Source organism: Accipiter gentilis, chromosome 20, assembly GCF_929443795.1.
Source record: "Accipiter gentilis chromosome 20, bAccGen1.1, whole genome shotgun sequence".
NCBI lineage: Eukaryota > Metazoa > Chordata > Aves > Accipitriformes > Accipitridae > Astur > Astur gentilis.
In genome coordinates, this window is record NC_064899.1 from 5,979,845 (window position 1) to 6,001,331 (window position 21,487).

Genomic DNA, 21,487 nt, shown 5'->3' on the forward strand with positions numbered 1-21,487 from the left:
GACTAAAAGTGAAAGTAAATGTCTTATGAAGGGTTCAGAAACAATAAGGCTGAAGCATGAGGATATCATACATTGGAGGAAATTGAGAAATATGATGTGGATTCTAAATTTCTTTTGCGTAGAATAAGCACAGCTACAAATAGCTGCCCAAAGGATGATCAGTAGAAACTGAATCCTGTCAGTGAAGTGTAGCGTAAAGTCGAGAGGAAAACACTTGAAGAAACTAAGTATAACCGTAACATTATTTCAGCAGAGCACCTCTTATTGTTGAAGCAGTACGATCTCTCTGGGCCTTGCAGATTCTGCTACGTTCCTGGCTAAGCAAATGGTGTCTGAAGCTACAAATGCCTTCCACCACGTCAGATGAACTTGAAGACTGCCACTCTCACAGCTAAATAACATTTTGGTCACAGCCTTCTGCTTATTTTTCAGCTTTAGTCTTACTTCTGCAGTTCCTTGTGCACTGACTTGAAAGTGAATGCCATAAAAGGCTGTAGATATGGGATAGGGAACTCTTAACATAAGAGCTTTGGCCTTGATGCACTGTATGCAACATAAGCTCCTTCTTCCACTGTAGATCCAACTACTGATTTCACAGTGGATGTCACTGTTGATTTCACATCAGTGTTGTAATTTTCAAATTGCTGTAGGTAAGAAAATGGCCAAAGAAGTAGACACAAGGAAAGGCTGCCCGTCATTTAGGCTGCCTGTCAGTCTGCCTGCCATCCGTCTCTTCTCCACTGCTGTTTCTTCCTTTATCCATAACTGAATTGTTTTTCAAACTGACATTATAGATTCACTTATCTTTCCAATCCCAACTTTAACAGTAAGAAAGGCAATGCAAGGGAGGAAAAAAAAAGATCTGTTTTCCTGTAACAAGTTGCACCTGGAATGTAGAATTCTAAGCAGGCTGTCTTAAAAAAAATGGCATTTCATCCTCATTATTTGTTCTATTCTCTTTTACTTATAAACATAATCCTTCTCCATTCTCCATACTACTGGTACACACAGCATGGCATGTGTACTTCCTTTGACCATGTGAAATAAATATTGTACACAAGTGTCCTGGTTTCAGCTGGGATAGAGTTAATTGTCTTCCTAGTAGCTGGTACGGTGCTACAACAACAAGCTACATTTAAGTTTAATGCTATTGAGATTTATTTCTGCAAAATAATTACATTTGGATGGCTTCCCAAAAAGACTAGTAACTACTACTTTTTTCAGTGTGTCCCAATGTGGCTTTTAAACCTTAATTCAAATTAAAACTTACTATGCACCTGCTTATGATTAGGCTTAAATTATATTTTATTTCATGCTGCACTGAAATAATGCTATATACAAAGACAGTCAAGCACACTGAAGTGTCAGTGGTTACCTTTTTTGAAAGGCTAACCATAAACCTCTAGATTTTACTGTTTACAATAGAAATTTACTTAGTTCAAAATGTCAATTTAGTTGCAAAAGCAGGTACAATGATAAGAAACCATTTGTTGTCATTATATGTACGTGCTGTTAATTCTGTAGCATGCGCTAGTGATGTAGCGGCAGAACAGATTCCATTTTAACGGGGAGATGAAACAGATGAAAGCAGAAGGGGCTCAATAATGTCAGGCACCCGTTACAGGTAAAACCTGTGTTACGTTACCTGGCAATGATGGAATACACCAAAAAACAAGGGGGAAAAAAAAAGAAAAGGAAAGGAATAGACATAAAAATAGTTCACAGTTTTGATCAAAATCACTGCCACTGAAAGACCATATCAAAAAGAGTACTTAGCAGAACCGGATCTATTGATCCAGGTTGGGATTTTTTTTTTTTTTTTCATTTGGTTTGTTGAGTTTTTTAACTTTAAAACTTTGACTCTGCCAAAATAAAAACCCTGTAATAAAAAGGATAACTGAAATGTTCTTTAAACTGTCCTTGCCAGGCAAAAATATTTATCTGGGACTACTCAGTCAGACGTTTCTTGACTGTTGCACGGCTTATCTGAGGCAAGGGAAATTCATCAGACTTTGAGGCCTTTCAAATGCACAGGCAAGTACTTATTGTACCTTTACTTGGCAATTTGACTATTAAAAGGCCAAGGTATACCCTGATAATTAGCAACTTCTAGGCACCTGTCAGATATAAATTAATATTGGCATATTTAACATGCAATTTGCTAAAATAGGTTAACAGCAGATACAAGAAAGAAGGATGAATTTTTCAGACAGTACTATATAGTGTTATCTTCTAAGATACATGAAACACAAATGGGACAAGATGTTGATTTTAGGACACTGAATGCTTGGAACTGTTCCTGGGTAAAACTGGCAGCCTTCTATCTCATACAGAAAAGCATGGTACATTTACATAGGTGGAATCACACAGGTATGTGGTGTTTTGTTTATTTGTTCTGTGGAATTAGGGAATTTACACACAGAAAAAACTCTCCTTTATCCAAACTGCCTAAAAACCCAACGGTATTAAGAATGTAACATCTCAAGATAGTGTTTCTTAAAATCTGAAAATTATTATTTTCCTTTCTAATTTTTTTTATTTAATGCTATGTGCCAAATATATTATTTACCTATCTCAGAAGCAGCCACCGTGATGTTGTACCAAGGTGTCTCCTCTCTGTCAAAGATCTTGGCAGTCTTAATGGTCCCAGTACTAGCATCAATGGTGAAATACCTATCTTCTTCAGTGTTATGATCAATGAAATATCTATGAAGAAATAAAACAATAAATATATACTCATCGTAGTACGTATAATCCAAAGTAACAGAAACTACATAAGAACATTACTTTCAAGCTTTTAAAATCATAGAAATTTTTAAAAACACCCTAAGAAAAATTCTATATTATGGAGACACCCAAAATAACACCACATTTCATTTCTTTCATAATGTTATGTTTCTTTTGGTACATAACAAGGTTTCCACTGTGAGTTACAAAGATATAAATAGCTAACAGGTGACATTTTACACAGCAGTATACAATCCTGTCAAAGGTAAGATATGCATCTATTTTGACTGAAAAGTCATAAAATGGAAAGGCAGAAAACAAAACAGATATTAAGATATTATTCTTCTGCTTCTTTGCTTGTCACTGCAAACCAATGTGCTCAGTCCCGGTACCTGTTTTGAAGCATGTCTCTTCTGACGACATGATGACCTAAGTCATTTTGAACGTAACCCTTACAGACCAGTCGCAGAAAGGGCCGATTCCCAGAGCTGCAACCGACACTAGCCTAGAAGCAGAACTAAGCAGCCCTGCTTAACTCCCTTGGCTTCTGGGCACTTTGCCTAGCTGAGAAAGTAAAAGCCTTGAAGTGGGTAATGGAAGCAGAGGGAGGGAACACAGAAGAAGAGATTGACAAGACCTTTTTTTCTCAAAGCCGGAATAATTTACAACAGCTTTTAACAAATGAAGCAATTACAGACCCCTATCAAGCCTTCTTCACTAACTTCAGACTTGATGAAAAACATAAGGAAAAAGATTCTAAGTCTTTTATACACCATAATTGTTTTTCCTGATAATTTGTCAGCCCTGCTTCCATTCTGTGAAGTTTTTAATATATGGAAGCTATATATAGGTCAAAATGATTTATTTGTCGCATCCAATTGCTCTTATTTCTACATCACCAGAAGTGTAATTGCCAGCTAATAAAAAGTGGTGCACGTAAGAGCTGCCAAGCTCAAAAAAATTAAAAATAACTTCAGTTTTATTTCTCCCACAATGTACTTATTTAAACTATTTGTGGGAAGGAAAAACAAACAAGCAAACAAACATTTCATTGAATGATATATTAAAGTAAGATATGACATGTGAAAAAGCAAAAGAAATAAAGCACTAGAGAAGGACGCAGCAATTTCTGTGAGTCACCTTAACTGGTCAAAGGATAGGACACCCGGTGGAAAAGCCAGCTAAGATTTGATGACTTAGGTTAGATCTTCCTTGTTGGAGAGAACCTGAACCACTTCTCTCACTTGCAAGAAGTATTTTACATCTGCTTTACAATATGCTATTTTGGCTTGTGGCACTCAAGATTTTCTTTTCATGCTTCCAGTATTTTCAGCAATTAAAGAACAGTAGGTCAGGCACTGGAAATCAAAGCAGCCAAAACTAGGCTAGAAAATCATTCCTTCTTGCCCGCTCTTCGTCTTTCCTTTCGACATCGCGAAGAGCAAAACAGCTCCCATATGGCTGCTGGAGAGACAGCAGACCTCAGTTTCCACCCATTTGATGTTTCTCTGGAATAAGGATTTAACTTAATGTCTCCATCTGAGCTGCAGTCATAACCTATGTGTGGTTCATTAACTACCAAAGCCTGAGAATACCTCATTCAAAAATACACCAGAAGTGCTCAGTAAGGACACTTTGGATGTGCAAGATGGCAGCTGAAGTTGCTTTAAACAAGTAACACACTCAAACTGCCTTCATATCTTTCAGCTAGATACTGGTTGCAACAAAGATTGTAATTTCCTTCCCCTCCTACCCTTCCCTCCACCTCTACTGAGCTGCTTTTCAATGCTTTTCTTGACTGCAAAAAGGTATACTGCAAGTTTTGAATTTCAAAGAGTTACTTCAAAAGTGAATTTTCACCTTAATTCAGTTGACTGTTTCTTCTTCCTTAGAATGCATTCATTTAAAAATGAATTTATAATATTCACTGCAGATATTTGTTTAGACATTTACTCACGACAATGCTGTGCGAATTAGCATGCTTTTAACCACTAAATCAGCACATCTGAATTGCATGGCACAAGTTAATAAAGAGACTTAATAAGAAGACATGCCTAGATAAACAGCTCTCCATAAAGTGTTTACGTCCAAACCAGCAACAGAAACCAATCTTAAAGAAACTACATTAAAAAGGATCATGAATATAGAAAACCTATTAGTCACACTATCTGAAGAGAATCTGAAGGAAATTAAATACCAAACCTCAATCCTGCTAGCACTGAGAAATGCAAAATGTGCCACCGTTTTACTAGGGAGTCACTCAACCGAAGGGTGTTCCCAGCTTCCACCCATGTCCTTTTCCTTCTTCTGACCAAAGCAAGCCCCTGGCTCCCGTGACGTCGCTCCTCACTTTCTGTCTTCTAGTGAAGCAGTGCTTCAGTGGCGACAGATATTCCCACTATTTTTACTGAAAACTAAAAGCGTTTGTGTGAATTAGGAACTAAAGAGAAATATACATGCAAGATGGGCCTTAGGCAGAAGGGCACTCTACACATGTATATCAGTTTACGGTATTAGTCAGCCTCTAATAATACAGACTGCTTACAAACAGAGAAAGTTTTAAAAGGTGCTAAAGGAGTTTAGGAACATTAACGATTTCCAAACCTTCTAGGAGGGCTTCTGAAGCTAAAACCCATAAGCACTTTCAGAATCTCTCTCCCTAAATTCTTCAGTCTTAAGATAATATTAACATCAGTTTGTCACTTGACAGACAAGAGGCACAGTCTGTTACTAGTCCAGTTTGTCTCCCTCCAGTTAATGTGTTTTAAGGAAGAGCCTTGAGTTTGAGTTTTTGGTCTGCATTTTTAACTTGTCTTTTTTTTTTTTTATTTTAATCAAGTCTTTAGCTTATTCTTTCATTATGCTGTTTTTATTTATTACCCTATTTACCAACTGCAAAGAAGAAATCTGTTACAAATTTCCACTCTGGCTACAAACCTGCTATTGCTAATGAACTTCCAAAGCCAATTTCAACGAGATATGGATTCACAGGTCACAGTACTTCTTTGGGCTTTCCTATTGAGACAGAGGTAGATAGCCAGTTCTCTAATAACAAGTGAAACTGGTTACAAGAAGCGCTTAAAAAAGGTCATGGAAGAGGACAGATCTTCTGTCAAACGAGTTACACCATCTAAAGACTTATCAATTAGAAATCAAATGCCATTATAAGGAAACTTGTTTAGTTAAAAATTTAAGCAAAGAAACTTTCTCAGAAAGAGATGCTCCAACCCAAAGTATAGAGATATTTTTCTTTTAAAAAATAACTTCGAAAAAGAAGTGTAAGCAACAACTGCACAGGGTGAAGGAGGGAGGTATACCAGGATGAACAGTGAGAGAACTCATCAGCTGCAACTCTCTGTGTTTGGCCAGCTGGAGAGCAACAAGAAATGGCCCATAGTGGGACATAACACTGGTGCATGCCTTTTATCTTCTCTCTGCCTCCTCACAGCAGCACTCCTCATGAACCTGGGAAGCAGCAGCATCCCCTTGAAGCCAAACGAGGCAGCGGGGAGACATTCTGTTGCCATGACTGTCTTGCACTACACTACCTCCCTTCCAGGGCCAATCTATTTCCCTGCAGTTCAAACTTCTCCAGGAGAGAAAAACAATTGTGAAGTGAGAGTCAGAAGTCGGCTGCCAATACAGCAGGTAACCAATTTTCTCCCTGCAGCATGTCTGGTAGATTAAGGAGACTTTGGAAGTTCCAGAGCTCCTCAGCAGAAGACTACTACTGAGAACTACAGCCTTCAACTGTGCTTTCCAGTCGTGAAAATGAAATACATTTGAAGAGAGCTTGGAGAAGGTAATCCCTCTGTTTACCTTTCCTTTGCTTTTTTTTTATTTCAGACGGGCATAGCATAACTTTGAGAAAAATACTGTTCCTCTCAGAGCATTTGCAGGACTGGGTTTGATACGCTGTTCCCACAGAGTTAGCTCTGGTGCTGGCTGCCAGCTGACATCCACCAAGCTGATCAGCAGTACCGTGTTGTTTCCCATACGGGACTCCCGGCTCACCTCTCATACCGAAACCTCAGCTCCGCAGAAGTGGCAGCCTTCCCTCTCCTTGTCCTGAAGATGTGAGGTGGCAGATCCCAGGAGGCACGGGGGAGTTGCAAGCTGTGAACCGCTGCCTCCCAGCACAGCCTCTGAGAGGCAGCCGCTACTGGTTTGCGTTTCAGGCAGAAGTTGGCTTCCTGCTCTTCTCATTCCCATCCCCTATGCATTGCTAGCTCACTGCTCACCTTGGACACTGGAAAATGGGAATGCTGCTCATTTGAAGGAAATAAGCCATTTCTGTATACACGTCTTTTCTAGCTGACAATTTCTGTCTGCATGTGTTAACCAGTGATCAACTTTTCTAGCTAACTCTGCCAGTAAATGTAGGCTAAGAACAGCCCACACCCTTAGAGGCATAATTCAGAAGTCAAAGCAAGATAAAGGTTTGTCTTCTTTTCCTGACTTCTCTTCAGAGGATTACAACTGTCCAAATGCATTTCAAGTAGATGTGTTCATGGCAGAGCTGTTATATCGAAGTTGCTTTTTATTCAGAGAGATTAACATTCAGATTCCAATGCTGCTAAGAAATAAAGTGCAGTCAGTATCACATGAGAATCACTTTTTGTTCCTAAAAGGTTTACCAGCTAAAGAATGGTCTTCTACTTACATATTTTCTTTTTTTTTTTTTTTCCTCCTCATACTAAAGACTAAACCAAATAAAACCAAGATTGATAGATTTAGGCCTATTTATTGGACTTGAATGGCCCTGTCAAAAGACTACACTACAGAGATGTTCAGATATGAAGGCTGACTCCTAAAACCATAAAAGAATTTTAAATACTGGAGGCATTCCGAAGTCAGTGGAAATTATAGAAACATACAGATGATGTCCTGGCATGAAAAATCAGGCTCTCAGAGTCACCATATTAAGATGATTTGTCAGTGTTTTCTCTCACAGCTCTAAGTGAGGGATGGAGGTGGCTCTGGTTGCTGTGAGATTTTGACCACCATCCCGAGCTGGATGCTTCCTACTCAGAACAGCTGTCAGAACAGCTTACCAGTTCCTGCACAGAGAGGTGGACATTTTTGTTAGTGGGAGGTCTGGGACACGTAGCTCGACAAGAATCAAAAATAATTTGAGGCCTCAGGGAAAAGTCAGCAACAGATCTCCCACCTCAACACTATAAAGAAATGTTTTAAAATGGTTCCTTCCTGTGAAGACAGACAGAGAATCACGGAAGAAACTGGAGAAAAATTCCCCTCTGTCTCCAGCCTTTCGGAATAGGGCGTCCCTTTTCTGTTTTGATTTACTGACAATCTTAGAGAAGAATAATACCAGAAGAATACAGAGAGCAAACAAATGAAGGAGGTGAGACGGAGGAGGAGGAGGACGCAGCTCCTCTCTGCTAACTGTGAGCCATTGACATACCCTGGTAAGACATTAGTCTGTCTCTGTAGGTGTTGATCACAGGCTTATGACAGTGTCATGCTTTGAGGGTCTGAGAAGAGTGCAGGACAGATGTGTGTGCCTTTGCCTCCACAAGTGCAGGGTGAACAAGATCCCGGGGAGATGCTCCCCCACGGGGCATGCGAGGGAGGGACGGTAACTCTACATGATGGCACTGATCTCAGCAGGCTGCCCTAAGTACAGCTAACCAAGCATCCTGTGCACAGGGTAGCAGAAAACAAATTGACCTTATTCCACTTATATGACACTCAAAGAGCAAGAAAGACAAGCGAATACAACTAGGTGAAGAGGCTTTTATATTTTCCAGCAGGGGATCAACCTTATCCCCTCTCCCTACTGACAGTAGGGGGGAGCGGCACAGAAACTGATGCTGAGCTCAGAGGACAGGAAGAAAAAAAAATATTAAAAATACAATCTTCATTTTCAACCTTGCCCCCCTGATCCCCTTGCACAGCTCTCTCCGGCACCTCCCTTCACTTAATATGCTGATCTTCTGTGACCAAAATTTGAGTGACTGAGTTTGAATCAGAAGTTCAAGTTTTATTCTACCTCTAGTAAATATAAACTTTACATCAGAAAAAATAGTCTATAACCAGAACACAACACAGTGTCTTTATGGCTCCAAAACACTTTATGTCATTAAGGTTCTCAGAAAGAACAACAGGAATACATGAAACTCCATGGGTATGTTCTTTCATCTACATATGAGCATACCTCTTAAAATACCTTTTGCTGAAAATTAACACGACTTTCTAAAGGCTGATGCAAGAAAGTATTGAACTTATTTTTATCTTTTACTACCAATGCAGAAAAAGTTAAAATAAGTTTCTCCGCCTGCTGCAGGAATTGAAATTTCCTACACCACATAAATTGTTATAATCCTATGTACTTGTCATTCATTAATTTTTCAGTATTCGATCTGAAAGAAAGGAAGAAAAGGCTGTCAATTTAAATCACACTACGGGAAGGCAACTTTGAATTCGTTACAGCTTCTAGATACCAGGTATGGTGTTGGAAAGCACATTTTTGTACTCAGTAGTGTAACATGTATCATAACCATTATGATACATCATCCATTATAAGGCAATACCATAAAACCATTAGAAAAGTGAGAAGCCAGAATCAGGGATGACATTGTACTTTTATTCTTCACTAACTTAGCACAAACTTAACAGTCTGATATCCACACAAAAGAAAAAAAAGAAAAAAAAAAGAAAAAAAAAGAAAAAGCTTTTTCTGACTTTGTTCTTTTTGTTTGCTACTTTGTTTTTATTGTTTTGTTGTTGGTTGGCTGGTTCTGCCTTTCCCAGAAGTAAAACAATTGCTTTCTATAAAAGACAACCATGTGCACTTTTATGTTTCATATTTATTTCTTCTGCGTTTTACTGCTTTTTTAGCAGTAGTGTCAAGAGCACAGTGAAGGAAGAAGTTAATTTTCTAATGACATCAGGAAGGCAGTAGGATGACTTCAGTTTCCTATAGCTAACAGATTTCAGTTCTAGCGAATAAAATGCATTATAGTAAGGTAGATTACAGACTGGTTACGGTCCAACACAAAAATGATTTGAATTCCAATGTATTAATAGAACAAAACCTACTCAACCTTCCAAGGATCCAACAAAATATAAGGTTATTTTTAACCAAGCCACAATAGACATCATTCTGAAAAGGGAAGGTGCTTACATTTCTTATCGTTTGACACTACCATCACATGGAAAGTGCTGATCAGTACCCGTACCCTGTTCACCGTGAGTCTTCTGTTAAATAGCTGGGAAGAGCCCACTCCTGGCCAGAAATCCAAACAACCCAAGTCAAACATAGTAAGTGGGAGTAAAAAATTACCAGAGGGGACAGAGGCCCCATCATTAGTGCTCAAACAGTGATCTGCCTCCTGTACCACTGCATGACAAAGATTGCACAACAGCAACAAAAGGAGTGAGCTGACGTTAGAGTATTTCTAAAATAGTATGACTTATTTCTCAAAAACTCCTCTTACCAGGGTACAATGCTAATAAAGACTTTCAGTTCCTTATAGGACAGTATCAAACTGGGACCAAGCTAATATGAGGGAACTTGCCCATGTCATGCAACTATTTTCACTATTATATGAGAGTTTCAGAAAGTACCATGGTCTTAAAACCATGCCTTTGCTCTTTTCTGAATCACTAACTTGGAGGAGGCTTAGGGAACAGCAGCAACATTGTTTTTCTGAAAACCACGCCACTGAAAACAGACCAGATGCAGTCAGAAAGCTCCAAGGATCATCGGGAGTATGCGTTGTAGCTAGATGGACTCGCCACCCAAAAATCACCTACAGGAAGATGGCAGGGTTTCGACAGCCACCACCGCAGCCCTGAGGCAGTACTAGCAGCCCTAGGGCTGCTCCCAGTGCACGTACGTAACTTGCCAATTAAAAGCTGTTTTCACCCCTAATCTCCAGGGAAGTCTTCTGTGTATGGGTTCAGGAAGAAAAAACATCATTTCTAAGTAAATATGGAGAGATTTAAAATGAATAATATACTAAAATAAAATTATAATTACAGCATTTAATAGTCATACTTTCTTTCATATTGTACGGGGAACTTTCAAGACCTGCTTGCGCACTAGATATTATTATAAGACATGACTTAGCCCTAATCTTTTCAAGCAACAAAAGACTTTAGTATGGAAGCAGACTACTTGACACAACGCAATGAAAGGGGATTAGTTTCTCATAAATGTTCCAACAAGGCAGTAATCCCTGTGAATTAATTACAATTTAGGATGTCTTCCGTTGATTTAGAACACAGTTTTTAAAGTAAATAGCTGTTTTTCAAACCACTCAAAAAATCTTTATCTTTAGAATTAATACATGATGGAGTTTTAGTATCTTTCTTTTTTTATGCTTTCTATGATTATGTTTGCTTTTCATATTTCAAGAGAATAATAATCTTTTATTTCAAAACATAGTATTTTAAAAAGTTGCCCTGAAAATGCATTTCTATCTATTTGAAGGAAAAAACCCAACAAACCCTTAAAAAGAAAAATCCTTTAACAGCCCAAATTGCCAACCAGATAACGTCTGAATAAAAGAAACCTCTAATAGCTACATTTGTTCTTACAGAGGCTCTTTTGTTGGGGTTGAAAAAGTAAAAACACTAGTACAAGCACTGGCACAAAGTCAGTGCCCTCTGAAGACTGTTCAGCTCAGGAACAAGCTGAAATCACTGTGATGAAATTGCAGTGAGGAAATAAGGACAAAAAAGCCTCCAGCTCTCTCTTTACTGATAACAATAGAGGTTCTCATTTATTTGGGAGTTTAGCTCAAATAACTTTTTAAAAAAGATCTCCCTTCAGCATTTTAATTACTGTAACTACTCCTCTAACCAGTATTCTGGTTATAAGAACCATTCCTGCCACCAAAATAAACTGTTACTTAATTGGGCAGTGACCAAATCACAGCACTGTATCTCTCTTAGCAGCTGGACAGTAGAAAAGTGATCTGGTTGCAACTGTGTGTGCCTAATGCTTTATCAATCTCACACACAGCAATGAGCGTCCTCATAAAGTGGAAAGGACGCGCAAGTGGATTAGGAAAAACTGTTAAGCAAATCGCTGCTCTGTAGCTTGTCCTGTAAACTCACGGCATTTGGAGATGTATCTGAGCCATTTGGCTGAGGAACCATTACTCCATTGCTCCCCACAGATCAGCTGTGCAGGTCCTATCTGTAGCTATCTTCCCCGGAGAATGTGGGATCTGCGCTTTCTAAAAAAGTGACGTTGAATCTTCCCGGTTTATTTTTATAATCGCTATTTTTATTTTGAATGAACGAGGAATTGTGTGGAAGCGAAGGGTAGATGTGATCTCATCACCCTCAGACTACCTTTCAGACGAACAGCGGAGGCGTTTCTTGCAAACCAGCACAGAAGGACGTAAGCGCACCGCGGGCACGCTTCTGAGAAAAACAGCCTCCTCCGAGCCGCTCCTGCGCTCCCTACTGCGAGCGGAGCGTGGGGCAGGACCCTGCCTCCCGCGGAGCAGCAGCTCAGCCCGGCCGGCCTGGCCCGCTTCTCTGCTCACGCGCCACTTCCAACCCGGAGTTTCCCAAGCCGTGACCCAATCCTGAAACCACACAAAGCCCTTCGGCACCGTGCCGGCATTGGTGTGCGAAGGGAGGTGAGGGAAGCGGGGGGGGTAAAGCTGCCCGTTCCCAGAGCAGCCTTTCTCCTCCGGCAGGAGGAAGGTCGAGGAGAACCTAAGGACGCACCAACCAACCCCATCCGGTGCCTCTTCAGAGACCCAGGCACCAACCAACGTGTTAGTCCAGGCCTCGGAGGATCAGCGTCTTCATAAAAAGGCCGCCCGCTCACAAATGACATTCGCTGTCCCTTCCACCATCATGGATAAAGCCTGGCTGGAGAGTGGACCTGGTCACAATATAATGATCTGTCAAGGATATCTGAGCTGCTACTGCCCTTGCCGAACCCCTCCTACATGTAACTCAGGGCTGGCTGCTTTCAGAGCTTCACGATTTGGTATGTTTTGCTAGCGGTTTATTTTTTTTTTCTCCCTTGAAACAGAGAGAGATGGAAGGAACAATGCAAAAAGCAATGTCAATAGGGGGGAAAAGTAGGATAGACAAAAGTAAGGACATAATATGGATATTCAATATTCTGGCCTCAATCACTGGTTACAAATTCCTGTTTGGGAAAAAAAAAGGCCAATACAAGAGAAAAATATTTGGAAATATTTTTCCTTTCAATCCCTTCATCTCCAAATCATTGCCCAATTCACCCAGAAAATCTATTTCTGGCCTTCCCAGCCAGAAGCCCTTCCTTGTAGAAACTGCTGCTGCTTCCCTTTTACAACGGTTGTCTTACCCCTTTCTAGACAAAACTCTTAGGTGCCACAGATGGTTGAATTACGGAGGAACTAGTCAAATCTGTACTTGCCCTTTCTACTCCCAAACTACCATGATGGCTAATCTGTCTGACTGTGTCAGCTGTTGTTTCAGAATTATAGTACTAAAGCTACAGGCACTTGGCAGTTATTTTTAGTGAAATTTTCTCATTCATGTTATGATTTAGACACAAATACCATAGTGGCCATTTTTCAAAGGCAATAACTTGCCATGAAGAAATTGTATATATTGATTGTCTGACACTAAACATTTTGAATCTTAGGCTATTAGCACAAGAGAACCATAAAAATCTGATGCTTTCATTGTTCTGCAAAAATTGTTTCATCTTACCACGACTATTACACGTACCCAGCAGATTTCAACTCAGGAGACTAAAAATGCCCAATTAGCTTAAGAAACACTGTTTTCCAAGTATATAGTCACATGATTTCCGCAAAGGCTGTATCATTATGTCAAAAAAAGGAGTAGCATCAAATATGTTTTCACGAAGAATTTTTTTTTCAGAAACATTTTAAATCCACTACCATCTTCAAGACAAACATTCACGTATTGTTCCACAAAATTCTCACACTGCACGTCAGTTCAGAAAGTAACTTATTCTACAAATGAAGCCAGTAAAAAATGTCACGTGATCTTATCATAGATGAAAACACGTAACTGAAAACTTTACTCTAAACCAGTAATGAATTCAAATCCCAATTCCAGAGTGTCCAAGGTTAAATCCAAATGCTTTTAAATTTGGAAGAAGTCAAATTAACATCCATATATATATATATTTGACATCGATGCTTTTTCAAGCTTGTTGTGGGGTTATTTCCAGCTTGACTTCAGTGCCTTAGTTCAGACCACGACCTATTTCCAAGCCAGTTCTGTTAGTATAAGTAGTATTCTGGCCAGAGCAGTAACACAGACATCTTCCTTCCCCCCGCCCCCCCTTTTCTTTTTTATGAGACCATTTTCTTTAAGAATGAATTTCATTAAAAAGACTATCAAAATCTTTCCTTCCTAGTATGTTACGTATTCATTTAGTTTTCCAGTGATGTATCTGATGCTCCAAGTTTTTGCTTCTCAGCACTTCTCTTTGCCCTGGACCTCGCAGCTGGAGATGACATGACATATCCCTAGCAACATCAGCGGGGTGCACTATTACACCCATTCTATTCTTTTGATACCCCACTAAAACTGAAGCATATTATACAATAATGGCTTCCTCCTCAAACACAATTTTGCAAAAAATTATACTGCTTGTCTGTGAGGAAAGGCGTACCTAAACGAGTTCAGGTCTTGCACAAGCACCGGGGCCAGCTACGGTGGGGCAAGCGTGCAGAGCGCCAGCACAATACTGGCACGACAGGGAAAACCAGCGTTGTGATCCCGAAGAGATTTACCACTGGTGGCAGGAGACTGACTGGCAGCAGGGCAGCGAAGTGCACCATTTCATACGATGTGGTAACAGATACTGGCCTTGTTCGCTTGTTCGCGGGCCGTTTGCAGAGGTGCTGTTACAGGAACTAGCGCCCACAGACCTTTGCTCAGACCAATGGCTAGATGGCAATTTTAGCGCAAACCAACAAAAGGTTGAAGATTACATTATTAAATCTAATCCATACGGACTGATCATGACACTGTTCTGACCTATGTTTCCGTTTATGTACTAAAATAAAAGACATAGTTTCATACATCCCAGATCTCATTAACCCTTTAGCTGGCAGAATTCAATCCCGTATAGTTTGGATATACCATACCTCACTAAACTGTTGGCAGCGTCAGGATCTTGTGCCGTTACTGTGCCAACAGCAGTCCCGATCTTTGCATTTTCATAAACTTCCATGACATAGGAAGGCATAGTGAAGAGTGGAGGTTCATCCACATCGCCAACAATGATCTTCAACATTGTTACATCTTTGAATGGTCCCAAGTGCGAAAAACGGAAATCAACGTGAGTATTTGCTCCTTCTATATTAAGTGTATATGATTTCTTTTTTTCGTAGTTGAGCGGCTGTTGGCAGAAAAAAAGATTTATCAATGCCATTCTATGCTTCAGTTTAGCCTGCTAGCACAAAGTTTCCAACAGTCTCAGAACACAGGCCTAACACTAAAAGAAGATGCATACATGTAGAATTTTTTTTTAGAATTGAAATTATTATAACATTATGGGATGGCAGAATTCCACTACAACCAGTATCATTCTGTGTGGATCTGACAGCCTGCCTGAACAGAACTCAGTACAAGCATTCAAGCCTTCGATCAAGGCTGAACTGGTATTTGTATTACCCCAAAGAGTGGAAAAGTAGTACTTAAGACAAGAGATATGAGGAAGGCAATGTGTGACTTGTCAACGTCAGCGTGTATTTTGTAGATAAAATCTATGGTAAATTTGACTGATGATGTATAAGAAAAATAGATAGTCAGGATTTATATATACTATGTTTCTTTGATTTCTCCTGTGTGTATTGAAGTACAATTCATTAATTCTCTTAACTCTAATAGGATGAGACTTTTTTGTATTTTGCTTTCTCTGTCTCCCTTTCCTGAATGTAAAAATAAGAATTTTAAAGGCATGGAAATTTACCATAGTCTGATAAATCTATTACTATTTAAAAAAGAGCTAAGTCATCTACTCAATTAAATCAATTCATAAAGAATTACAAGTTCAGTAAATTCTAACTGTTGTTCATTAATTTATGATGTATTTATGTTATGAGCAGGTAAGTATTAAATAGTAATTTGCATTGCTCTGCAGCACATATATTCTAAGATTAAAAAAGGTTAGAAAAAGATTGCAAATTGTAACTATTGTGCCTTTTGGAAAAAATAAGTTTCTATTGACAATGACTGGATTAGGTTGTATAGGAAGATTAATTTTTCCCAGAAAACGCATGAGGAATAACACAAAGTCTTGTTTTCTTTCTTTTGTGTAGTTACTTAATCAGACAATACCAACACTTTCTTTTTTGTCTAGAAATACAAGAATAATCCATTCAGATAATCAGAAAAAGCTGACATTTCAACCATAGCCAAAGCAGTTTTTTACTTTCATTTTCTTCCTTCTTCTTCCCACAACATCTTTGAATTAAGGAATCAGATACTGGGACATAATAGAAGAGCAGCTTACTCTCCGGCACTGTGATTCATAGAGCTTAAAAAACAACGCTATTTTCAACATTGAGCTATTTTAGACAGAAAAGACACATACTGTACTAAGGTTTACTATTATCAGAAATCACAATTAGTTGTGGTTGGGTTTTTTTGTTTGTTTGGTTTTTTTAATTATCCTTGTTCTCTCCTTAGGAGAAGTAAGGAAATTTACAAAGCAAAGCAAGCCTTGTGATATTCCACATCTTTGAACAACTCACAAATCCAGCTGTTACATCCCTTTTCCTTTTCCTTCTTATAAAATATTAAAAAATTGAAATCTGGATGCAATTTGAATTTACAGAACTGTATTTTGCTGGGCTTCCACTTAAACAGTGTGCATTTGTTAAAACTAACATTTATCTTACATTTGAAGAACAAATTGGGCCCCCACTTATAGCCTGTCTAATGGTGTGCTGAGAAACTTCTCATAGATTCATCCATTATTTCAGGTAATCTGAGCTGTTTACCAGTAGGAGGTTTTTATCCCCCCCCCTTTTTTTTAATAACCTATTAATCATAACGTTGATCTTAAAATACCTAAGCTATTCTAATTCAGCAAGAGTTTGGGCATAAAAAAAGATAATGCAAAATAATTTATATTTACAAAGGAAATATTTCAGCTGTCCCATCAAATTCACAATAGGACTCATTTAAGTCCAAATAGCCAAACAGAAAGATGTGGCTCTGTCCTGTCTGACCCCTTGCTCTCTCCAAGAGAAGCAAATACACAAATAAATGACTTGTAAAGACATTCACTTGTAATGTGTAAAACCTAAGTTTAAATTCTCCCTCATTTAACTCACAGAGGGGCCTTGAATATCAGTCGCCTGTCTCAGTCATTAGCTGTAGTATTTTCCTGTCTCTCTAGAAATCTAGGTAATTTCTAGATTTACTTAAAATTGTCCCAACATTGAAGTTCATTAACTCTTTCTTGAAAAGAAAACAAAACATTTAGATTTTAGATGGACCTAAACAGAATTTTTGTTCATGTTTCCTCTTTTCCCAAAGAACAATGTCTTTCTGATACAATTACCCACATATCTTCAGTGTGTTCATTGTTTATTATGATTTTCATGCAAAACTGAAAATACTCCATGTAGTTCAAGTGACCAGTCACAGGGCTTACTGGAAAATACTGCTGTTCATTATACTGCAGTCTGTTTTTCTAATATCCGACTCCCCAAAGGACAGCAGAATTTTATGAGAAGTAAATAGCTGTTTCCTGAACATTTCCAGTCTCATTATACAAAATGGAAGAGATATGGTCTGTTCAGACCATTTTGTCTGGGAAGCCTGAATGATACTTGCTGACTTGAGGTCAGGAAAGTTCTAGCTTCCTTCTCCAAAAATCACAACAAGTTGAGAAGACGCTGACCCGTCATTCTCGGAAGGATCCAGACAGTAATGGCCATTTTGTTTTGGGTTTCTCTAGTCTCCCACTCGAACAAGGAATCGCATGAGGCAAAAGGGAAATCCTTCATGCCAGTTTGCAATCAACGATTTGTAGCAGATCTTTGCTGCTGAAGGGTGGCTCCACAGGGCTTGTCGACAGAGGAGATAATGAAAGTACCAGATGTTTTGGGTCAGCCCAGAATAAGACTAGAAAAGATTCCTTCCAGCACTCACAGACTCTGCATGCCTGTTGAACACCCTAGCACGGAGGCACTGAGAAATTTGATTTTTGCATCAGAGCCTTAAATAAGAAGTTTCAAACAGTCTGAGAACAACTTCAGATCTTCGGACACAATGATATATTTACTTCTGGCTTTTCTGATGTGCATACTATACATTCTTCTAGAGACGTATTAGAGGACAAATCATTCTATTTTATTTTTTATAGAAGGTAGTGGCATCTGATATGTGAAACAAGACCCATTCCATTCTTAGTGGAGATTATCTGGTTTGTGTAGGCCATCAAACTAATTCAGCTTCAAACCCAAACATCTAAATCAAAAGTAATTACAGCACACAGTATATGAAATACTTGTTAAACTGCATTCAAGAATTGAGTAAAAAAAAATTTAAATGAGATCACCTTTTTGTACTCTACAAGGGGATACTATAACTTCTCTGAGGAAAGAATGGAGGTATTGCGCACCAATTTACGTAGCTTGAAAAGCTGAATTTCTGCTCAACTGAAATATAACATTACCTAAGCAAAATGTATCCTTTCTTGTCTTGATGGCAAAATGACTCAAATCACTGTCATGTGTATGTGTAAGAACAGGCAACATATGCTTTTGTCACATTCTAAAACATAGTCAAAATTTCTCTGAAGCTATTTTGTCTGCCAAGAAACAGTAAGAAATGTGATTTTACACTTTTTATGTATGGACTCTTTCATTTTGTTGCAAATTCTTCCTTTCTGCTTCATGTTCTCAACAGGCATAAATTTAATGAACAATAGTCATGGTGAACTTTTAAACGAGAACAACGCTCATTTTGAAGAAGAAATAACAGATTATGGCATTAGCTACATCAAAGCCACCAAGAAATAAGTTCAGTGGTATAAAAAAGATGGAGTTTACTTTTATGTGGCTGAACGAGGTGGGTATTATACAACCTTTATAAAAGACTCTGAATTGAAGCTTTTTAAGATACTAGGAGAGATAGGAACCGTTTTTAAAACATCATGAATTATAAAAAACCCATTTCCTTCCGTTACAAAATCTTTTTTAAGATGTTAAACAAAAATTTACATACATACATACCTATTCAGATGCAAAAAAGTAACATTCTTTATGACAGTTTTTATTTATTCTCTTTTCCCCCATTTTGCTGGGTTTCATTCCTCCTACAGTTAATCAGGCCCAGAATACTTATTATGAAATATGAATACAAATTCACTTTTATTTTTTAGGCTGTAGGGATATAATTGATGCCTGTAAGACTCAGTAACAACAAATCCACATGAGAATTGCTAACTGATGTCTCTTAGTCCAAGCAATAACTGAAATCAAGAAATTATTTCCCTTTGTTGGAAAGGTTTTTTAAAAAATGTTACTTAAATATAATAACCCATCTTTCTGGGTTATTATAAAAGTAAATTGAAATCTAGCCACAGAATATTAGCGTAAGTTGGCAGACACATCAGGAAACATTCACTATGAACTCAGTTCAGAGGACTTAATATGGAGACGGAACTATCTGTGGAATTATATTTGTGCACGGAATTCAGTTAAGAATGAAATTAAATTGCAAGAACACTTTATAATTAATTCTTTGAATAGACTAGCATAAATACAGGAAATTCATATATATGATAACTGTGTGATGGCTTGACCATTTACATTTTGACTCTTTATAAGCAAGTCAGTATTTACATTACACAGTGCACAATACTTGACTATTTAGAAGCCAGCTAGCAAGTCAAAGAATAAGAGCCTATGAAAACTGAATTATACGTTCATTGCCACAGATAAAACTTTCTATGTCAAGATTCATAGTTTGTACAACTTCCAGCCAAATTTTACTTCTTTGAAAGAAATTAATGTGCAAAACCATCATTCAGAAAAATTAAACCATCATAATAGAAAATTCAGTAAGATTTAGTTTATTATAAGTATTAGATATGACCATTCAAAAAGCAAAGAAGATTTAAATAACTGCTTTTTTTGCTTGAATTTCTTTTCTCCCTGCCTTTTCTGCAAAGATTTAGTGTCAGGAAGCGATGTGGAGAAGCTTACACTGCTGAAGTTCATGGTTCAATGGGTTTACACAGTAAAATGTTTTCATCATGGTATCTGCTTATTCAGCATTCATCTTCACATTTTAATTACATACACAGGTAACTTACAAAGTCTATTGCTTACCTTCTTCAGGGAAAGAATTCCTTCCCTTGTTTCTTTGTCAGTAGATATGGAGAACACCCCAGAGCCATCACCATTTATAATTGTATACTTCATGTCTGCATTTGAACCAGTGTCTGCATCATTTGCTTTGATTTTGCCAACTGCTGATCCAACTTGAGCTGATTCAGGAACATAGAGTTGATAATGTTCTGAGGGGTTGAAAAAAAACCAACACAACAGCTTGGACATTTTCTAGCCAAACTAAATTAGAGAACCATTATGTTTTTGATACACTTCTAAGTAACGGGAGAGTACTTCATATGCAAAACTGACAAATAAACCTATGAACTTAAAATTCAAAAGGGATTTGTATTTTACTTGGGATGCCATCGTTCCCTATTCAAAATCCAAATTACCTAATGCAGGATTTTAGTTTTCAGTTATTTTTGCTGTTCATCACATAACACAGGAATTAACTCCGAAGCTTACTTCAAAACAGTATTTTTAAAAGTTTATCTTCTCCTTAACCAAAATATATTTATCTCCACCAACTTACCATCAAATGAGTAGTCAAATGGCTACTCTTGAACTGGAAAATCTTTGTATAATTTGTTTTTCTGAAATTCAATCAGTTTTGCAACGTCACATGAACATTTTTACAACACTGAATCAGCACATATTTTGCAACATTGAATTAACATGTAATTTTTTCTACAGAAAAATGTAGTAAATCTGAATATTTTACCATTACCACTTTATAGCATTTTTGTTGCAGCACAAAACACTTTGCGCACAAATTTTAATCGGTATCCATGGTAAAGGAAAATGAACATAATGGGTACATAAAAGTTTTACACAATTGTGCCCATAAAAAGCACCCATAACAACTATGACCGCCTTTCAGTGTTTTTATAACCTGTTAGGTTAATCATTAGAAAATGAAATATTTTTTTGAAAGGTAATTTTCTTCACTGTTTCTATCCTCTTGGATTAAATCTCCTAACAGGTGCAAACTTGCCTGGGGGACAAGAAGGTGCCACAAGGAGAAAAAAGTGGCAAACAGACACAATGTGATTACATAAACCTCAATTTCCGTCTGAAACTGGGCCACAAAAACAGCTCAAAGAAATATTCTCCTATAATGCTAGTGTTGTAACACAGCAGGGATGCAGAAACCTTCCAGCACTAAAAAGGAGAATACACATTCAATAGAAGGTGTGCACACAGCAAATCTCTCCCCCCCCAACAACCCCCCAGCTGAATCCCCCCCAACAGTCCGCACAATTTACATCACAGGCCAACCACCAATACAGAAAAGAGAGCAAAATAACAACTTCTGTTATTACAGATCTTCTGAAACTCTGCAGAGTTTCTTCTATATTCCTCTTGGGCATTCTGCGATAGCGAATGCAACAGTGCAACACTGAGGTGCAGGACAGTGGAACAGAAGATGCTACGTATCAAAG

The 21,487-nt window shown here is 38.2% G+C and overlaps 1 protein-coding gene across 5 annotated transcripts in view; it reads right to left on the reverse strand.

Moving 5' to 3' along the window:
* The window catches only part of CDH18 (cadherin 18), a 512,714-nt gene that overhangs the window by 32,483 nt on the left and 458,744 nt on the right, over window positions 1-21,487 (reverse strand). For 4 of the 5 annotated variants that reach the window (XM_049823983.1, XM_049823986.1, XM_049823985.1 and 1 more), the window contains 3 exons: window positions 20,043-20,230; window positions 14,838-15,091; window positions 2,570-2,706 (listed from right to left, as the gene is read on the reverse strand). In XM_049823983.1, the coding sequence (XP_049679940.1) occupies window positions 2,570-2,706; window positions 14,838-15,091; window positions 20,043-20,230 (579 nt within the window). Of the gene's footprint in view, window positions 1-2,569; window positions 2,707-5,676; window positions 5,743-14,837; window positions 15,092-20,042; window positions 20,231-21,487 lie in introns of those variants that run through there. The other variant, XM_049823988.1, reaches the window with a different exon arrangement.